General features: G+C 43.6%; 6 protein-coding genes across 6 annotated transcripts; all 6 read right to left on the reverse strand.

Moving 5' to 3' along the window:
- Positions 1–251: 251 nt before the first annotated feature.
- Positions 252–1143, reverse strand: F5891DRAFT_982477 (uncharacterized protein; the record flags this gene model as incomplete). The annotated part of the gene is made up of 3 exons (XM_041377213.1): positions 252–539; positions 600–841; positions 924–1143. The coding sequence occupies 3 exons, from the start codon at positions 1141–1143 to the stop codon at positions 252–254; spliced, it is 750 nt and encodes a 249-aa protein (XP_041223335.1).
- A 10463-nt stretch (positions 1144–11606) lies between these two features.
- Positions 11607–11822, reverse strand: F5891DRAFT_896874 (uncharacterized protein; the record flags this gene model as incomplete). The annotated part of the gene is made up of 1 exon (XM_041373381.1): positions 11607–11822. A coding segment is annotated over one exon (216 nt), but the record flags the coding sequence as incomplete, so codon positions are not given.
- Positions 11823–12065: 243 nt separating this feature from the next.
- On the reverse strand, positions 12066–12296 carry F5891DRAFT_956770 (uncharacterized protein; the record flags this gene model as incomplete). Its single annotated transcript, XM_041375427.1, has 1 exon — positions 12066–12296. One exon carries the CDS (start codon positions 12294–12296, stop codon positions 12066–12068), a length of 231 nt encoding a protein of 76 aa, XP_041223337.1.
- Positions 12297–12335: 39 nt separating this feature from the next.
- F5891DRAFT_919656 (uncharacterized protein) lies at positions 12336–12905 on the reverse strand (the record flags this gene model as incomplete). Its single annotated transcript, XM_041373762.1, has 3 exons — positions 12336–12642; positions 12692–12803; positions 12857–12905. Coding segments are annotated over 3 exons (468 nt in total), but the record flags the coding sequence as incomplete, so codon positions are not given.
- Positions 12906–13059: 154 nt separating this feature from the next.
- On the reverse strand, positions 13060–15090 carry F5891DRAFT_1129849 (uncharacterized protein; the record flags this gene model as incomplete). Its single annotated transcript, XM_041364450.1, has 8 exons — positions 13060–13390; positions 13541–13686; positions 13745–13907; positions 13960–14141; positions 14189–14523; positions 14547–14548; positions 14601–14860; positions 15046–15090. The coding sequence occupies 8 exons, from the start codon at positions 15088–15090 to the stop codon at positions 13060–13062; spliced, it is 1464 nt and encodes a 487-aa protein (XP_041223339.1).
- A 338-nt stretch (positions 15091–15428) lies between these two features.
- Positions 15429–15701, reverse strand: F5891DRAFT_956804 (uncharacterized protein; the record flags this gene model as incomplete). Its single annotated transcript, XM_041375429.1, has 1 exon — positions 15429–15701. A coding segment is annotated over one exon (273 nt), but the record flags the coding sequence as incomplete, so codon positions are not given.
- Between the last annotated feature and the right edge of the window lie 3183 nt (positions 15702–18884).

Below are 18884 nucleotides of genomic sequence, written 5' to 3' on the forward strand. Positions count from 1 at the left end.
GGTGTTCCAAACCTGCTTTAAAGCATTACCCTCTCACCGGACGCCCAAAACATGAGGCGGTCATCATAAGCACCTTGCTTGTCAATCTAAACAAATAGGCTCGCGCGTCCAAGGTGTCGCCGCAATGTTCCACATCAGTCAACGAACCTGGTCGTAATTGTTTCAGGGGTTTACGCAGCAGATAGGAAGACGACATACACGGTTCACCTGATTTACTTGATTGGCCATGTCCTCGAATTTCAATTAAGTTGTCACCCGAAGACGTACATAGTATTCCACCCGCTGACATGTTGAGCTTCTGTTCCCTGGAACATTCGTAGCGGAGATCCGAGGCTTCCTTTGATCTGCTCTGCATCATAATTCATGGGTATGTGCGATTCGCCATTAGCAATGGCATTGAAGATAATCAACCTTTTCAAACTCTGATTCAAGTCAGCTGTGATTGAACGTTGTATTATTTTGGATTCAGGGTACTCCAAGGCACGTTGTTTCTCGGATTTACGGTGGTTGAGGATCGCGATGGGTATGGCGATGGCCTTCTAGATGGGTCCATGGTATTGTCTATGATAGTATGTTCTCATGCTTATCTCAGGCTATACATTGCCGCCAAAAACCCTTTTGGCGGCTCGTGACTCTATCCAGATTCGTGACCGTGACAGCCGATTTGGCTGTCCGAATTGCTCGTTCAACTCGACCTGGATATGCCGCTTCGTCGCGATTATCTCCAAGATATCTACCATGTGCCGATGGTAGATCAACCGGCCTGTCTCCTTCCGGTTTCGCCATGCTAAATGCCAAAGACAACCCTTCAGTCGAACAGCGGCCCATGATTCCGAGTCACCTTTATTGAGATCATCAAAGTGCAGCTAGTGAGTTCAAGGGCACCACATACAAATCACATTCTTGTTGAAGTCTCAACTTACATTCCCGCCACATGATTTTCAGGCGCAGATCATGGTTCGTCGTGACAAATAGCTTGTCTCCCCTCGAGTCTATCTGACATGCATAGCTCTGGTTGCAGTAGCATTTTTGCTTGCTCTGAGTAATCGACGGAACGCTCCTGCTTTCTCCGTATGTGACGGAGGCTGATGTCAAAATCTCACTCAAGGAATCAGCCATGTCCTGCTTACGAATAGTCGACATGTGGGATATCCATGATAGGCGTTCGCTCAGAATGTGCGTTCCGGAATGAGACCTATGAGTTCATTCATCAGAGTCTTGGTGATTTTGGAGACAGGTGTGTCGTTTTGTCGTCAGTGAGCAGCGTCCTGTCCCATTTATAGAAATTCATGCCGTGTGGAGAGTAGCTCTTGTAGAGTCCGTCCCTTTAAAAACCACTCATCCCCTTCCAGGTCTTCCACTCGACTCCTCAATGTATACGAAGCACGCTCATGAGTTTTCATGCCATTTGAACATGTAACGAAACGAGCTCGTCAAGCTCTGAGCTACTTAGTTTATCGATGCAGCAGACGTTAGACTATACGAAATCGCAGCCATGCCACCTTGTCATCTCGCAGAAGTTTATGTGATGGACGAATCACAAATCTCTCATGTTGCACATCATGATATGCCACTTCCGTACCGAACCATCTGTGGTATGTTTTACTCTATGCTTCACCAACTCGTAAATCTTTCTTCATGTGCATTCCAGCTGCGGTAGCTGTTCAAATTCACGATTATTGATACTAACGACGATAGGATTCAAATGTTTGTTCTGAGATCTGTCGAAGAACTCCATGTTGGAGATGTGAACCAATCTGACGGGTACCGTGTGGAGAAGTGAGCAGCGCCGAATAGGCTTTCTTCAGAATGATAGCATCAACTATCAAGCAAAAGTAAGCCCATTTCATTCCCCCTGCAATACATGCCATTCCAGAATGTGGTACAATTTACATCGAGATGGGTTTGTGCGTGATGGAGAACAAACGAGCTTTTTATCTAAACGAGCCAATATATTATGACGAGCATCAAGGCAATACAGCTACCGTCAAGGTACAAATGAAAACTACTCGGGGATGTCTGTTTCAAACTATGAGTAACCGCTCGCTGCAAGCGCATCATCTTCATGGGAAGCATAGAGCGCGTGTCGATTTTACTTCAGAGCTGAGTGAAGTACAGTTAATGATTGTAGACGGGGAGACACCACCGAACGCTTACCAGCGAACCAAGCACGTAAGTCGGCCTTCATATCCTCATTGATCTTATCCATCATGGACTGATACGATTCGAGGGCTGCTCTATAACTACCTGTTCGAAAGAGTGCATAACACTGTTGCTGGTTCGCAGTGTGCCACAAAGACTTGAGGTCCCAGCCAAATAGCTACGGAAAACACGCAGGTGAGCACGAAATAATTTTCAGTTGCGTCATATCAGCGTACCACAACAAATTCATCGTACGTCAAATGAATTGGCAATTTGAAAAAGAAAGTACTAGCATTGACAGCGGCAGTGAAATGTTCAAGAGCTTCATTGTAGCGCGCACCGTCCAAGGCAATTTTTCCCAGTTGGACGCGTAGGTAGGCCTGACGTACGACAGGCAAGAATCAACGACAATGCATGAACCTGGTGTGATCAAGCTTACTTCCACGACACAACAAGCAACAGGATCGACACTGGGACACGCAGCTAGCTCTCGGATGCGAATTATTGCCTCTTGATGTTCATTCGCATTGAACAACGCAATGGCCTAAAAACCGCAATGAAGTACGGAGTATGTTGGAAAAATATTACCTGCCTTGATCAAGAAAAGGAAGTGACCGGTCTTTAGATCTCGGTTTGTGAACATGGATGCGAGGTCGAATGATATCCTCGCAGCCAGAATCTGCTTTTTTCCGCAGAGGGCAATGCCCTCGGAGATATGGCCTGCCAACGATGGCTGAATGCTGATGGACTATGTCATCATCAAAGTTAACTTTTATAAGAACGTCATTATGGGTCAGTCCGTCTCACCTGAATTGCGTCTTGAAGTGCTTGGTCCCAGTCGCATTTTCGTGCCATAACAAATGCGCGATTGGCATAGGCAGTATGATCGTTTGCATCAGTGTAAATATCTCTATGTAGCACCTTGATAGCGGTAGGCCAGTCCCCAGTAATGCATGCGTTGCGGACTGTCGAGTTCATAGCGACGACCTGCGTAAATCATGTTCGCATTGCGTTACAAGAGTCAAGGGTTGGAACATGCCTTGAAATCAGAGTAGGCTTGAGCCTTGGTATAGAAAAGACGCTGAGATGACGAATGGACGGGAAAATGAAAATAAATGTACCTGGTGCGTCGCCTGCTCTTTCATGAGGCCGTCCTTTGAACCATCCTCTGGCAAAGCATCCTCTGATGTTGGCCACTCTGAGATCTTTTTATCCATACCTCCACTGAGAATGCGCTTGTCATCCGCAGAGAAAGTGACACAGTCTACCTCCCCAGAGTGCTTGAATATGGCAATGTTTCGTTTATCTGAGAGTCGCCAGAGACGGACACGGTTGTCATGAGATGCGGAGGCAAGGAGAGTACCATTAGAGTTCAGAGAAATGGCATGGATATCCTTGAAATGGCCCTTCCAGGGATCACTGACTTGCCACCAGGACGATGTATCCCACTCTTCTATGGTGGGACTAACCCCATTTGCCCCTGAGAAAAGCCGTTTGCCATCTGGCGCCCACACGAGTGAGTAATTGAATCCTCCACTGATCGTCGTCATCAACGTGGTGGGAACTGGAGGCGATGGTGTGTAATTATAACCGTAGTAACGGTTTGGGATGCTTGAGGTGTAATCCTGGTAGATTTGGACATTGTAGTCCGTTGCAATTGCAAGAAGTGCTCGCTTATAGCCCGGCTGTGGTGAATACTGAACGCAGCGGACAATTCCACTGCAACTGAGTGTATGTTGCACCTGCCACGTTGATGTATCCCATAGCTTTGTGGTAGTGTCAGATGATCCACTAGCCAGCATACTGGGATACAAAGAAAAGTCAAGTGAAAATATACAACCATCATGGGCTTTATTGATCGTTTGGTCGAGTTCCCCAGTGTCTCCATGCCAGACGATAAGCTCTCCGCTCTCATCGCCGCTTGCTATCCATTTCCCATCTCGTGAAATAGCCAATCCCCGCACCCGACTGCGATGCCCTTCCATCTTCTTCAACACTACACCTGTTTTTAAGTCCCACAGACGGAGCATTCCATCATACGAGCCCGTGACCATGCGTTCGTCGGAGCCATATTGGGGTTTGAAAACCGCGACTGCGACCACGCGATCTTCGTGATCTTCAAATGCTCGAATGGGCGTGATGTTTGGGATGAGCACTGCCATTTTAGTGGAGCTGCAACACAGTTGAGGGGGATGGTGATTTGCTCGAAGTTGCAGAGGTGCGTGTGATGGGGTGTTTTAAACCTGCTTCATAGCATCACCCCCTCACTAGACGCCCAAACCATGAGGCTATTATCGCAAGTACCTTGCTTGACAATCTAAGCGAATGCACTCATGCATCCAAGACGTGTCGCCGCAATGTTCCACATTAGTCAATGATCCTGATAGCAATTGTTTCAGGTATCCACGCAGCAGATAGGAAGAAGACATACACGGTTCGCTCGATTCACTTGATTGGCCATGCCCTCGAATTTTGATTAAGTCGCCATCCAAAGACATAGTATTCAAATTTTCACCCGGTGACATGTTGAGCTTCTGTTCCCTGGGACGTTCGTAGCGAACATCCGAGGCTTCCTTTGATCTGCTCTGTACTATGATTCAAGGGGTATGTGCGAATCGCCATCAGCATTGAGCCTTCTCAAACTCTGATTCAAGTCAGCTGTGATTGAACGTTGGATTTGGGGTTTTGAATAGGTAACTCCAAGACACGTTGTTTCTCGGGTTGAGGATGGCAATGGGTATGGTGATGCCCTTCTAGATGGGCCCACTAGTTTGTGTTTCCATTCTAGTACGCGGAATTCTACATGGAACCATTATGTATGTTGCGGCGTATGGTTCTATGAATGCACATTAATCCATATGTGTGGTTCTCGTGACAGGGACTTGGAGTGTTCGAGGCTACTTTTGCACACAGAAGCTCTGAAGATGTGGCCATGGTACCGATGACAAGCGAGGTATGATTATCGATATTGGGTACTATTGACGTGATGTTTGGCCCGCTTTGGATCCCGTTCTTTATTCAGTACTCAGTCCCCATCAAATTACACATTGAGCAAAACGAATGTTTCTATTTTAAGCTTTATACCAGTGCAAAACTAAACATTCCGAGGAGACACTCGAAGATCTTCTAAATCATGCAAGTGTGTCTTGTGATAATAGGTTTTGGCAAGTGCACTAAGCATTGCAGATGATGATATTCAAGTGTAAAACCATCAGGCATTGAGGGTACAGCAATAGATCAAGTCAACTGTGACCATGAGCACCACTATGCTAGATGCTACTAAGTAGTATTTGTTGTGCTGTCCTGACGGGGTATATGAACCTGCTCTAATCGTTTTTATGGAGGCATCTGTATGGTCAACCATCAGACCGCCACACCCACTCAACTCCTGAAGGTAGACAATGCACACTCATGAGGTTCCATGCCACTTGAATATGGAACGAACGAGCCCGTCGAGCTCCGAGCTTCTTGGCTTGTTGACACAATCAGTTAGGTTATATGAGATCGCAGCTATGCCACCTTGTTTTCTCATAGATGTTTGCAAGTTTATGTTATGCATGATCAGGGAGATGCAATTCACTACAAAGTGCTACATAGTGCTCTGTAGCATTCTGTAGCACAATTCAACCCAATTTCTCCTCATGTCGCACATCATGATATGCCACTTCCATATCGATTCAGCTATGGTATGTGTCAGTCTATGCTTCACCAATCGTGAAGGTCCTTCTTCACATGCGCTCTGCCTGCAGTTGATGTTCAGGACACGAGCATTAAGAACCACTGGGTGCGGGATCTATCTTTTCCGCTGGAAAAACTGTAAACTTGTTGAAGGAAAAGGTCAAAATTTATCTGTCATGTAATCTGCCTAAAAATGATGAAACAAAATCATAATGTTCTTGTAAATTTCCAACGGAGAAAACTGTAAACAAATTAAAATTTTGTGGTTTCAATGTCTTCATGATATATCAGGTGACAATTTTAGAATAATGTTCACCTTTGTCACAGAACAAAATACTATACAAATTAGAAGCAACATGGTGTATGATTTTTTTTGAAAAAGTATATCAGAAAAAATGAATGGAGAAATCAAAACTTTTTGTATGATGTGTTTCATGGAAAAACACAGACAAAATCAGGACCACAGAACCATTTGAATTGTTCCAAACATTGTCAGAAAAGAAAATGAAAACAAGATTGTGACCTTCTGTCATGATGAATATATTACTTTATCAATGGCAATACTGGGGACAAATTGAAAGCCAAATGTCTACATTTGTCTCATATTTAGACAAAAGAAAAAGAAAAAAGAAATTGAACAGAACAAATCATGAATGTGGTTTCCGATATCTCCACAGTTTGTGTGCAATACAAAATAAGGAAAAATTAAAATAAATATTAGGAACAGAGGGTGTGTGAATGATAAATGGTCAAATTTGCAATGTCTGATATCAATGTTCAATGTTCAATGTTCAATGTTCAATGTCCAAATTCAATGTCTGAGTCCAGTGTCAAATGTCCAAGTCCAATGTCTCATGTCTGAGTCCAATACCCAATGTCCAATGTCCAATATCCCAGTTCAATGTTCCAAATCAGATTTCAATGTCCAAGTCAAATGTCCAATGTCTGAGTGCAATGCCTAATTTCCAAGGTCAATGTCCAATGTCCGAGTTCAATGCCCAATGGCCAAATCCAATGTCCAAGGTCAATGTCCAATGTCTGAGTTCAATGTCCAATGTCCTAGTTCAATGCCCAATGTCCAAATCCAATGTCCAAGGTCAATGTCCAATGTCCGAGTTCAATGCCCAATGGCCAAATCCAATGTCCAAGGTCAATGTCCAATGTCTGAGTTCAATGTCCAATGTCCTAGTTCAATGCCCAATGTCCAAATCCAATGTCCAAGGTCAATGTCCAATGTCCGAGTTCAATGCCCAATGGCCAAATCCAATGTCCAAGGTCAATGTCCAATGTCTGAGTTCAATGTCCAATGTCCTAGTTCAATGCCCAATGTCCAAATCCAATGTCTGAGGTCAATGTGCGATGTCCAAAGTCAATGTCCAATGTCCGAGTTCAATGCCCAATGTCAATGTTCAATGTCCAAGGTCAATGTTCAATGTCCAAGGTCAATGTTCAATGTCCAAGGTCAATGTCCAATGTCCGAGTTCAATGCCCAATGTCCCAATCCAATGTCCAAGGTCAATGTCCAATGTCTGAGTTCAATGTCCAATGTCCTAGTTCAATGCCCAATGTTCAAATCCAATGTCTGAGGTCAATGTGCGATGTCCAAGGTCAATGTCCAATGTCCGAGTTCAATGCCCAATGTCAAAATCCAATGTCCAAGGTCAATGTCCAATGTCCGAGTTCAATGCCCAATGTCCAAATATAATGTCCGAGGTCAATGTCCAATGTCCGAGTTCAATGCCCAATGTCCCAATCCAATGTTCGAGGTCAATGTCCAATGTCGAAATCCAATGTCCAATGTCCGCCGTCAATGTCCAATGCCCGAGTTCAATGCCCAAAGTCCAAATCCAATGTCTGAGGTCAATGTGTGATGTCCATTGGGCATTGAACTTTATAACGGACTTGGGCGGACAAAAAGTTTTCGTGATTTTCCTTGAAACTCTTCATTTCCATATAAAGATTTCACATTGCTTTGTAAGAGTTTTGACTTTGACTTCGGCTTTCAATTTTGACTTCAACTTTTGACTTTGGCTTTCAGTGTTGACTTTTGACTTTCCCTTGTGACTTTCATTTTCACATTTCTCAGTGCCTGATCTGGAAGTTCCGGGCTGTCTCTAAGTTACATCATCATGACCAACCCGCCAACCCCGAAGCCATTAGGTCCATTTTTTGCCGAGGGCCATGCCTAATGCAATTCAACTATCAAACATCTACGATTCTTTCACGCAACTGGGTGAGAGAGTCCATGTCACGCTCAGAACACAGCTTGGTGACATTGGTCGCTTGAATGCTCAAAAGGCTGTCTGCCTTCAATTCCTTGAGGCTATTGAATAGGTGTAGCTACTTGTGGTATCATTACTAAAACTTAGGACATGATCTGATAGCTATCTCAGCATTTGAACATCATCCCACCTGCGGAAAGACATGTCATTGAAGCCAGTGTGGATCACATGATCCAAGAGCTAGATATTGCCACCATGATATCATCTGATCCACCAGATGCCAGCCCTGTCGACTTAGGAAGTCATACCCATACAGCAGACCCTTCAGTCACTTCCACTGTAGAACCCTATCATAGGACGTGTACATTGGCCTGCAAAACCTGGACTACCGGACGCCAGCCGGTCCATGTAAAACCAGGCTCGGCCGATGCTATAGAACCCTAGCAGGCCGATGCCTCACATAAAAAAATATCAGCGGTGTAGGAAGGGGCCAGCCGGCCAGGTTGATGTTAGCAGAATGGGCCAGCCCTGATGTGCAGTGTGTATGAGGGGGCCGGCCGACATATGTCTGCCAAATGGTGCATTAGGCCTGCCTGCCTCTGCATTATGTGAATGGGGGCCTGCCAGCTACAAATTGAATTTCAGCTGAATGGGCCAGCCCTGATGTGCAGTGTGTAAGAGGGGGCCGGCTGACATACTTGTGCCAAATGGTGTATTAGGCCTGCCTACCTCTGTGTTATATGAAAGGGGGCAGGCCAGCTACAGATTGAATTTCACCTTTGTGAGCCACATGGGCCAACCTGTATATGCAGTATGAAGAAGGGGGCTAGCTAGCATACTGATACCATGATGGCCTGCCTGCCTCTGAGGTAGGTAGAAAGTGCACTCAACCTCACTTCAAAGCTGCAGTTGATGTAGCATTTGAGTAAGCTGTCCAGACAAAATTGCAGCTTTCTGGTGCCATTTTGGTTTATCCGAGTTTGTGGCTGGCCACTTTATACAGACTGCACTACAGTCTGCAACAGCAGGCTGGCCCATGTGACCAGCTATCCACCTCATACACACTGCACAGCCTGTCCAGCAGACTGGGGTATAATCACAGCCAGAATGGCTAGCCCAGCATATCAGGCTGCAATATAAGCAACACAACTATTGCAATGTTGGGAAAATCAAACTGTGGTTGATGTGGCATTCAAGTAAGCAGTCCAGAAAGATTCAATGTTCTATCATGTCTAGCACAGTCCCCATACATTAGCCCTATTGAATATTACTGAAAAATATCTAAGAAATTGCTTGCAGCCTATCAAAATTCATCATAGGGGCTATTTCAGCTGTAGGACAGAGTTGCAGCAGAGTGAGAAAGGAGTACTAAGAAGAAATATTCAAAATTGATAGATAGCATGGCTAGAGGAGTGGCAGAAGTGATTAGAGCAACAGGAGGTCACATAAAGTATCATAATTATAGAGATTGTGTTGATCAAACTAAAAGTCAAAAAAGTGTCTCAATGAGTCACCAAATTCAAATAGCATATCTACACATGATGACATCAGATTCCCATGCTACAGGGAGCATAAATGAGGCTGAGAAGTATAGCATTATGACACCTCCCTACAGCATAGTCATATTCCCACACCCTGGCTCATAATAAAGCAATTACATGAAAAGTCAGAAACATTGAGACACTTTTTTGAGCCACTGTAGAGATAGAAAAAAACAGGCTGGTTGAGCCTGTGTAGTTCACCTTCTATATCTATAAGTGAGAGAAAGTGGATTATTTCTGTTGCTTGTATATCATTTTCATGGCAATGATATGCTAGCAACAGAAACAATCCACTTTCTCTCACTTATAGATATAGAAGGTGAGCATCTGAAATGAGTATCATGAAAATGATGTGCTCACTACAGAAACCATTCATTTTCTTTCACTCATAGACATAGAAGGTGTTGCACCCTGTAATACTGGGCTGGCCGGTGTAGAAACAACTATACTGAGAGGAACAAATGATGCTCCTGACTGTATCTAAAAAATGTTGTAGGTTGTGCGTTGCCTAGTCTGCTATGCTTGAGGTGGCAAGCGTGTTCAACCCTTAAGGGGAAGCAAGTGCAGCGAAGATCTAGAGGTACGCGCTGAAGCAAGGCACGAGAAAGTGCAGGTGTGCGCGAGGCGTGGGAACACACACGCGTATTAGCGCGAAGCGTGGGAAAGCACGCACACGTATGCAGAAATGATAGAGAGACTAGACTTAAGTGATAATATGATGCAAGAGATGTCAGAGTGCGAGATGTAAAGGAATAGAGCTCTACTATGTTCTCCTAAGTAGTAAGTAAGTAGTAACAGGTAATTGGGAGGTAAAGTTGTAGGAAAAGTAAGTGGTAAAAATGTAAAGTAAGTCCTGCTGGCGCTTATATAGCGTGCCTAAGTGCTGTAATGTGGAGCTGAAGCGCTACCGAGTAGGTATGTAGAGATATATATAAGTAAGGATCCATGATAAAAATAAAGTGGAACAATATACAAATGAGAGAAACAGAAATATACGCACTAGAGAACTTGGAGGACAGTAGATGGATGCATCTGGATGGCTGGCGCTATAGGGCACTCAAGCGCGGGAAAGTGCGTGCGCATATACATTGCGAAGCACGTGAATGGTGCACGCATGGCGCGTGTTGCACAGGAAAGCTGCACCTCATATAGGGATAGCTGCGGGTAGCGCATGGAGTGATGCTACAAGTTCGTGCTATGTACTCCTTGGTGGAAACTGCCATATCACGCCATGAGATGCACGAGTCTCTACACCGGCCTGGCTGTGTTCTATACCCAAGCTGGCCGGACAGGTTGTGCAGTATGTAATACTGGGCCGGCCAACTTGGCTTGTCACCTATACCACAGCCAAGTCTGATAAGATTAGCAAAGTCTGGCTGGGCCAGCCTGTTGTTACATCCTGTAACACTGGGTCGGCCAGCCTGGCTGTATCCTATACAATAGCTGGCCTGACATATTGTACAGTATGTAATACTGGTCCGGCCGGCCTGGTTGCCACCTACACCCCAGCTTGCTGGACTGTGTTATGTACCAGACTTGTTTTGTGCATGGTTATGGCTACTTTTAAGCTGGACTGCTTACATGAATGCTACATCAACCATAGCTTGATCATGCCAACATTGCAATAGTTTTGTTGCTTATATTGCAGCCTGACGTGCTAAGCCAGCATTCCTCAGTCAGCCAGATAGTCTGTACAGTCTGTATGAGGTGGACGGCCAGTCATATAGTGCCATATTCTATATGGGCCAGCCTGCACCTCTGGGCCGGCCAGCTTAGCTGGCACTTATACCCAAGCTGGCTGGACGGGCTGTGCAGTATGTATACAATGGCCAGCCACCCATCCCACATCGGCCAGCCTGCTGTTGCAGCCTGTAATATAAGGCTGGCTGCACACTATCATGGGCTGGCCTACTATTACAATATTTGGGCGAGGACACCTAACCTCATCTAGTATGTTTAGAAGTCAAGTAATTACATTATGAAGCCATCTTTAATATCAACTTGTCATGCTCCATTTTCCTTGAAAACTCTTCATGCCCTCAGCTGCAAACTTAGCCCACATGGAAGCCTGCTTTTCAGCATATGCCCTATGCCCATTCTTGATGCTTTCATCTGCCCTTGCTCTCCACTCCAACTCCTGCTTCTGAAACCACCATACTGTCCAACACATTTCATGCTGTACCAACTTCAGCTCTTCACTCCAACAGTCATATCGTGCTTTTGCTTTCAACCAATTGACTCAATAAATTAGGAATGGGGAACATAAGCTCAGTACCTTCATAAAAATCAGATAAGATTAAAACTCACATTCATTCATCCACTTGCTCTTCTGGCTGTCCTCTGCATTGTTGATTCTCCAAAACCAAGCTAGCCTATCAGAACCCTGACCATGCCTATTTTCCTCAGTGACTTCTTTGCTTACTGTAAGGTCCTCAGCCTTTAGGGCTTGATAATATGACATTGTATCAGAATCAGCCCCTAATCATTGCATTGCTGCCCTTGATCGGCGATATTCTTGAGCATGTTTGTTGATGGCCAAGGTGATTTTTCGAAGTTCCTTTGTTGATCTAGTACCCTGATGATGGATTGATTTGTTGGAGTGTAATTTCTCTTGAAGCACCACAGATCTGTCACTGAGAGCTTGACGAAGCTTTTCCAGGCAGTCATTTGCTTGACCCTTTCGAAGCTCCAGTTCTTCTTGACGTAATGGCATGACAACATCATTCATGATTGGATCAGATGTCCCCCATGATGGCATCCAAAGTTCAGCAACCTCTGCAGGTGAGTCAGCATCATCTCCAACGTCCAAAATACTGTCTTCCCCCAGCTCTTCAATTCCTAGAAAATTAGATCCATCAGCCTCCTCCAGGCACAGTTCAGGGTCATCTTGGTGCAATCCTGCTCCCTCTTCCAATTCCATCCCATTTGTCATAACCAATGCAGTCTCGTGGAACTTATTAATGCGAGACAAGAGTTTCTGCCTTTTTTCTTCCATTAGAATTCTCTGAGAAGCAGTTGGATCCTCTGGCAGTTGTCTTATAGAAGAACGTAGGCCATCTCTAATAACCCAATTTGAGTCAATCACATCTCAAATATTGAACACCTTACTGAGCATTTTCTATGTTGATACCCTCAATCAACCATGAAACAGCCCCAGTCCTACCATTGGTGGACACTTCATTTTCAGTTAACCTTAGCCTTATTTCAGCCATAGTTGGAGCTTTTGATAATTCATAATCAGGTCCAATCAAAGTTGAATTTTACCGAACCTACCTTTATCTATTGTAAGCTGATAGATGTCAAGAAGCTCACCTCGGTGAAGAGCTGCTAGTTCAGCTTCCTTCTTCCATTTCTGGATATTGGCCCGATCAAGAGACTTCATCAATTCTTCGTACGGACCCTGAGTGTCTTTAATGCCCTGTATGGCTTGATGATACTTTTTAAGTAATAATTTGACTTTTGAAGTGTTCCATTAGTCAAAGTTGACATCTCGGAAATAAAGGGTACTTGCCAATTCTGACAAGCTTCTTCCAATTAGAATCCCTCATATGGTCATCCAAGACTTCCTGTCTGTGAGAGAGAGTCATGGACCTTGCAGTTGGGGAAATCTTGTTAAACGGGGCCCAGAGGGTCTCCAAGATTTTCCCATCAATATGACCAGCTCCTGTAATAAAATTGAGGCTGAATCTGGGAAAGCACAGTAGCTTATGAGTGCTTAGATGAAACTTGCCGATCGCTGGCAATATTTTGATTGATTGAGGAAGAGACAGGTGATAGCTTTGATTCACCCGTTCATAGAAGTGGATACTCTACTGACATGCAACATCATAGATTATGAGTGCACTGCCAATATCTTCTGATGGATATTTCAATGTGTTGCAGATGAAATAGTCCATGTTCATTTGCCTGACTACATAGTCAGCCCAATGTTGTAGTACAACAATGCAACCAACATACCTCTCTCCCTTTTGGAAGTCAACTACTGCATGGGGAACAAAACATCCATGCCTAGCACATGCAGTTGCCCCAACCCCTGTAGCTCTTAGGTTGCTTCTCTGGACATTGGCTGCATTCACAGCATGGTGATTGCTGCAAGATGATTTCTGAAATTATATTAGACATCATTTCTAATGAAACATGTCATGAAATATAACAACTCACCTCTTTCTCTTCCACAGATTCTATTATGTGAGTTTCATAAGGTCCTTCTGTTACCATGTATCCCTTTCCATCTGCTAGTGAAACATCATCTTCTGGAGTCTTCATCTTCATATGCTGAGCTGTAAAATTTCCATCGACAATGTATCTTTGCATGACCAACCAACTGCGGACCACAAAAATTAGCTCAGTAGGCAGTTGTTGATGAACCAACTTACCTGTCATAGGTATCCTTCCAAGAAAAAGGTAAGTTGATGCCAGGCTGGGGACATGCTGGACAATAAAGAGCTAAATCCCCTGGACCAGGAGATCTGTCCGACTCATGTGCAAAGCCAAATCTTATTCTATTGACCAAATCCCTCCATATACGAGACACCCGCATAAGTTCACGGTAGTGATCCTTTTTATCATGTAAGCATGGGGTACAATGATGAAGAAATTGCTCACAGGTATTGTATGAGGGAAAGCATTGTTGGTAAAACAACGTAGCTTTTGATAGAAACTCATAGCTGAGGTCTTGCACTCTAAAGCGTCTATGAGGAAGTTATCTAGCACATCGAAGGTAAAAGCAGATTGAGGCCGAGTGATGCTGGCAGGAAATAACTTTGCTTTTAGCAGATGTAGATGTCTGTCCTTCTCAGCTTCAGGACACTGACACCAGGATACACAGTGTGAGTAAACTCCAGTAGAGTGCACAATGACCAGGTTAGACAATCCTAACTGTGTTTCATAAATAGTATCCCCCTCCATGTGTGCAAACACATCTTCCATGGCTCCAAGATCTGACCAGGGTGACAGGTTTGACTGCTACAACACATTGGGGCAAGAATGTCCCCCATGGCCAAGAGGCATTATATACCTGTGGTCCCATAGGGTATTAGACTCGTAGAACTTGCCATTCCAAAGCTGAAGGTTATGGAAGGGGTTGTGCTGGTGGGCTTTGACAGCACATGAGGAACACCAGCTGTGCTCTCCTGAGCAGGACAGACAACAAATAAAGCCCTCCTCTCGTCCACAATCCTTACATTTTCCATTGTTGATCAGCTGTTCCAACTCCAACAACACTAAAAGATATTCATTGCGCCAAGGCAAGTATTCCCTGAGGAAATCATTTTGGGTCTGTAATATTGGCTAGTTTTCAAGAATAATTATTTCCACAGAACTCACTTTTGTCTTTCATTGGATACTATTTAAGCCTCCTGTCCCAAAATCATCATATATCTCTCTGTCATAATTGACCAGTGAATGATCTTCAATATTCTGGTGGTGTTTTTGTTTCACCGGTGAGGTCGGCTCCACCTCACTGTCATAGTCTTCATAGACAGTATCTGCTTCTTTCCATGAAACATTTCCCCTCCTAGTTTTAGATGAGATGTATGTATATTTATAAGCACCTCTTTTTCTCTTTGTTGGCTGGGCATTATCAGAAGATGTTGCTACTCTGGCCCTATTTTTCCGTCTTGGTGTGATTTTTGAGGTCATTGAAATTATGGGTTTGTTCAAAGGTAACAGAGGTCAGAGCACCACATGAATTTTGGCACAGCTACATAATGATTTCACCAAAAAAATAATTATGGGAATTTCCCAATACTATCTCCTACTCCTTATTCTCTTCTGACTCTTCCCTCCTACTAACTCTAAAAAGAAACTCTGCATCGGAAATGATGGCCTTGGCACCCCAACTCTGTCATGCAGCATCCTTCATGAAATGGACAATTACAACCTGTTCTCCATTAAGCCAGGGACCAACAGAATATTCTAGCACCCGCCCTGCAATATAGACCATTGCTCCAGGGGAATAATCTAGTTCTGCATGGAGGTCTGCCAAGGCCAAAGTGGCATGATGATTTCTTCCTAGACTGACCAGGAGATCAAAAAGGGATGGGGATCCACCAGCATCTCTGTGGCTAAAGGTAACATGGTTAGCAATAATTTCAAGCCCTGAAAAGATCGAGGGCCAAGAGTCCACTGGAGCAGGGTTCTTTGGGTTCTTTTTTGATCCATGACAGACTTCTTTGATGGCCTGAGAAAATGCAGAGTTGCCAGCTTGAAAAAGATCCGGAGCCACAACTCTGGTAATGGCATTCCATAGAACTTCTGATGTTGTCAATGCAGCTAACCATTGTTGGACCTTTTTTGATTTGTAAGATTCTGAGGTCACCAATAGATCCACTCGTCGCTAAGAATAGAGTTAAGCCTAGACCCAATATATATAACAAGTGAAAATACAATACCTCCTGTCTTTGCATGAAATATGCAGGAGCTACTGTAATTCTACCAGCCCAAAATCCCCCTCCTTCAGCTGGAATCATATATCCATCATCTTTCCAACATTTGTTGACATCTTTAGGATCAACAGTTTTGAGAAGGGATTCTCTCAAGCCACCAGTGATGTGATTGAGATGCTCCTAATTAATTAATCAGCCCTGAAGGAAAATCCCCAACCAGAAACATACTATGCGAGAAGCTGTCAAAATATCAGGGAGATGAACTACCAAAATTTTTCCGTGCCTGTCCACGATGGTTGCTGGAACTGAAATTTTGCTGAGCACAGCCTCAGGGAAGAACTTCTTCAGTCTCTCTGGTTCAGCAGTTGCTGACCCATCCCTGTTAGGTTGTGACAAATTGACCTTGTCAGCATATCAGTCTACATCCTGATTGACATTGACTGTAATTCTCCATTAAATTTCATATACAACCCTAAATATTAACCTACTCACTAGGGTTGACCATGGCATGTGCAATGGTCAGGGCGGCCCGGTCAATTTCATATTCGGAAATTGAGGTACAATCAAAGTTCAAGGTATCACCAGGTGATGCCAAGCATTGCTGTAGCTGTACTGCTATTTACATCCTTGATTCCCTCAGTCATTAATAGCTGGCTGCAATGAATACAGAACCACAGTTACCTAGCTTTATGCAGCAATTCTGTTTGAACTTGGCCATCTTTTAGGACCCCTAGTTCAGATGAATTGCCCATTATCTCTCTGGTCCTTCTGTCAAGACTTGCCAAAACCTCAGTTGTCTGCCTTTTGACTTGGTTCATGAGTGAAAAAAAGTGAACCAAAGTTCTCGCGCTCCGGACTCATGTTGACTGAAATTAGTTGTGATGTAATTAGAACACATTATGTAATAGCCTAATACACCCTAATTAAATTTTAAATTGGACCACATATTGCTAGTCTCCTCTAGTAGAGTAAGTGTGAGGCTCAAACAATAGACAATCAAACTTGCTCTACTAGAGGAGACAGTAGACAATTAAACTTACTTTAATTGTGGTGTTGTCAGCGAGGCTGACTCGATTAACTAGGCTGGCTCTACTTCACTAAGAACACCATGGGGGCAGCCACCCTGTGCCATGAAAATGAAACGATTCACTTTCTTTCGCTTATAGATATATCATTGACCTCAACAGTCATGAAAATGATGTGCTCGCAACAGAAACAATTCACTTTCTTTCGCTCATAGATATAGAAGGTGAACTACATAGGGTCAACCAGCCTGTTTTTTTCTATATCTATAAGAGAGAGAAAGTGGATTGTTTCTGTTGCTTGTATATCATTGCCATGAAAATGATGTGCTCGCAACAGAAACAATTCACTTTCTTTCACTCATAGATATAGAAGGTGAACTACATAGGCTGGACCAGCCTGTTGTTTTCTATATCTATAAGCAAGAGAAAGTGGATCGTTTCTGTTGTGAGTACATGGCAATGATGTGCTTGCAACAGAAACAATTCACTTTCTTTCACTCATAGATATAGAAGGTGGTGAACTACATAGGCTGGACCAGCCTGTTGTTTTCTATATCTATAAGTGAGAGAAACAATTCACTTTCTTTCGCTATTAGATATAGAAGGTGAGCATCTGAAATGAGTGAGGCTCGAACAATATATAATCAAACTTACTCTACTGGAGAAGACTGGTTGTTAGACTGTGGTGTTCTCAGTGAGGCTGACGTGATCAGCTAGGCTGGCTCAACCTCACTGATGACACCATGGGCACAGCTGCCCTGTCCCTTCACAAAAATGATGTGCTCACAACAAACAGATTGTATTCTTTCATTAGACACTAACTAACTAACCCTAACTGTACAAAAACAATTCACTTTCTTTCATTCATGGACATAGAAAGTGGGCATCTGAAGTGAGTGAGGCTCAAAAGGTAGACAATCAAACTTACTTTAATTGAGGTGCAGTCAGTGAGGCGCATGTCACCTTGCATTACTCCCATGATCATGTGACTTAATTTTTGGGCAAAAATTTATGAGTCACATGTCCAGAATATGCCCATACAAGCTCTCCATCCTAGCCTTGCACCCTACAGTAAATGAAGCAAAGTAAAAAAGTAAACTAATAATGAGCCAACTGTAATGATAGTTAGTATGATGCTGAATATTAAAGTGATGCTTACCGAATTAAACATGTCAAAAAAAAAAGGGAGGCGCATCAAGTACAGACCAAAAACTATGGCAAAGATCAGTATCATCTTGAATCTTGAAAAGACACTTACCTCATCAAAACCGCTACCAGACAATGTGTGAGACAAAGCTAGAAAAAACACTGTTAGTACAAATCAGACTTGAAAACAAAACAAAAAACAAGCCAGAAAATTCAATGGATCTGATAAAGCTAGAGAGTAGGTTAGTAGATTAGATTTTAACAGGAGAGACAGATATATGAAGGCGCCAGTCCCTGGGGACATGGATGGCCAAAAAATTATCCCCCAGAGCCCAAAGTGAGAGGCGCCAGTCCCCGGGGACATGGATGGCCAAGAATATATCTAAAAAAACTAAAGAAAAGTGAGCTGCTGGCAGAATGAGAAGACTCACCTTTAAGGCACGCTATCAAATTTGATAGCACACCAGTTATTAACAAAAACTGCAAATAAATATGAAAAAAATCAGTATCGTCAAGCGGATGTACAAAGAACTTACTTGTTATTAGTGGCCTTAATGACTGCAGCGCTGCCTTTGACTACTTGCAGCTGCAGTCTGCAAGTAGCCAAAGGTCAGATGCAAGGAAGGTATGGTAGAGTAAAGGAGGATGAGTAGCATTGCAATACATGGTTAAAGGTTGAAAGAAATGAACCATGGGAGAAATGGAAATGGTTGATGTACCGTTTGTTGATTTGTTCTTGTTTGC

This window comes from Suillus fuscotomentosus, assembly GCF_016647785.1.
Source record: "Suillus fuscotomentosus strain FC203 chromosome Unknown F5891scaffold_44, whole genome shotgun sequence".
Lineage (NCBI taxonomy): Eukaryota > Fungi > Basidiomycota > Agaricomycetes > Boletales > Suillaceae > Suillus > Suillus fuscotomentosus.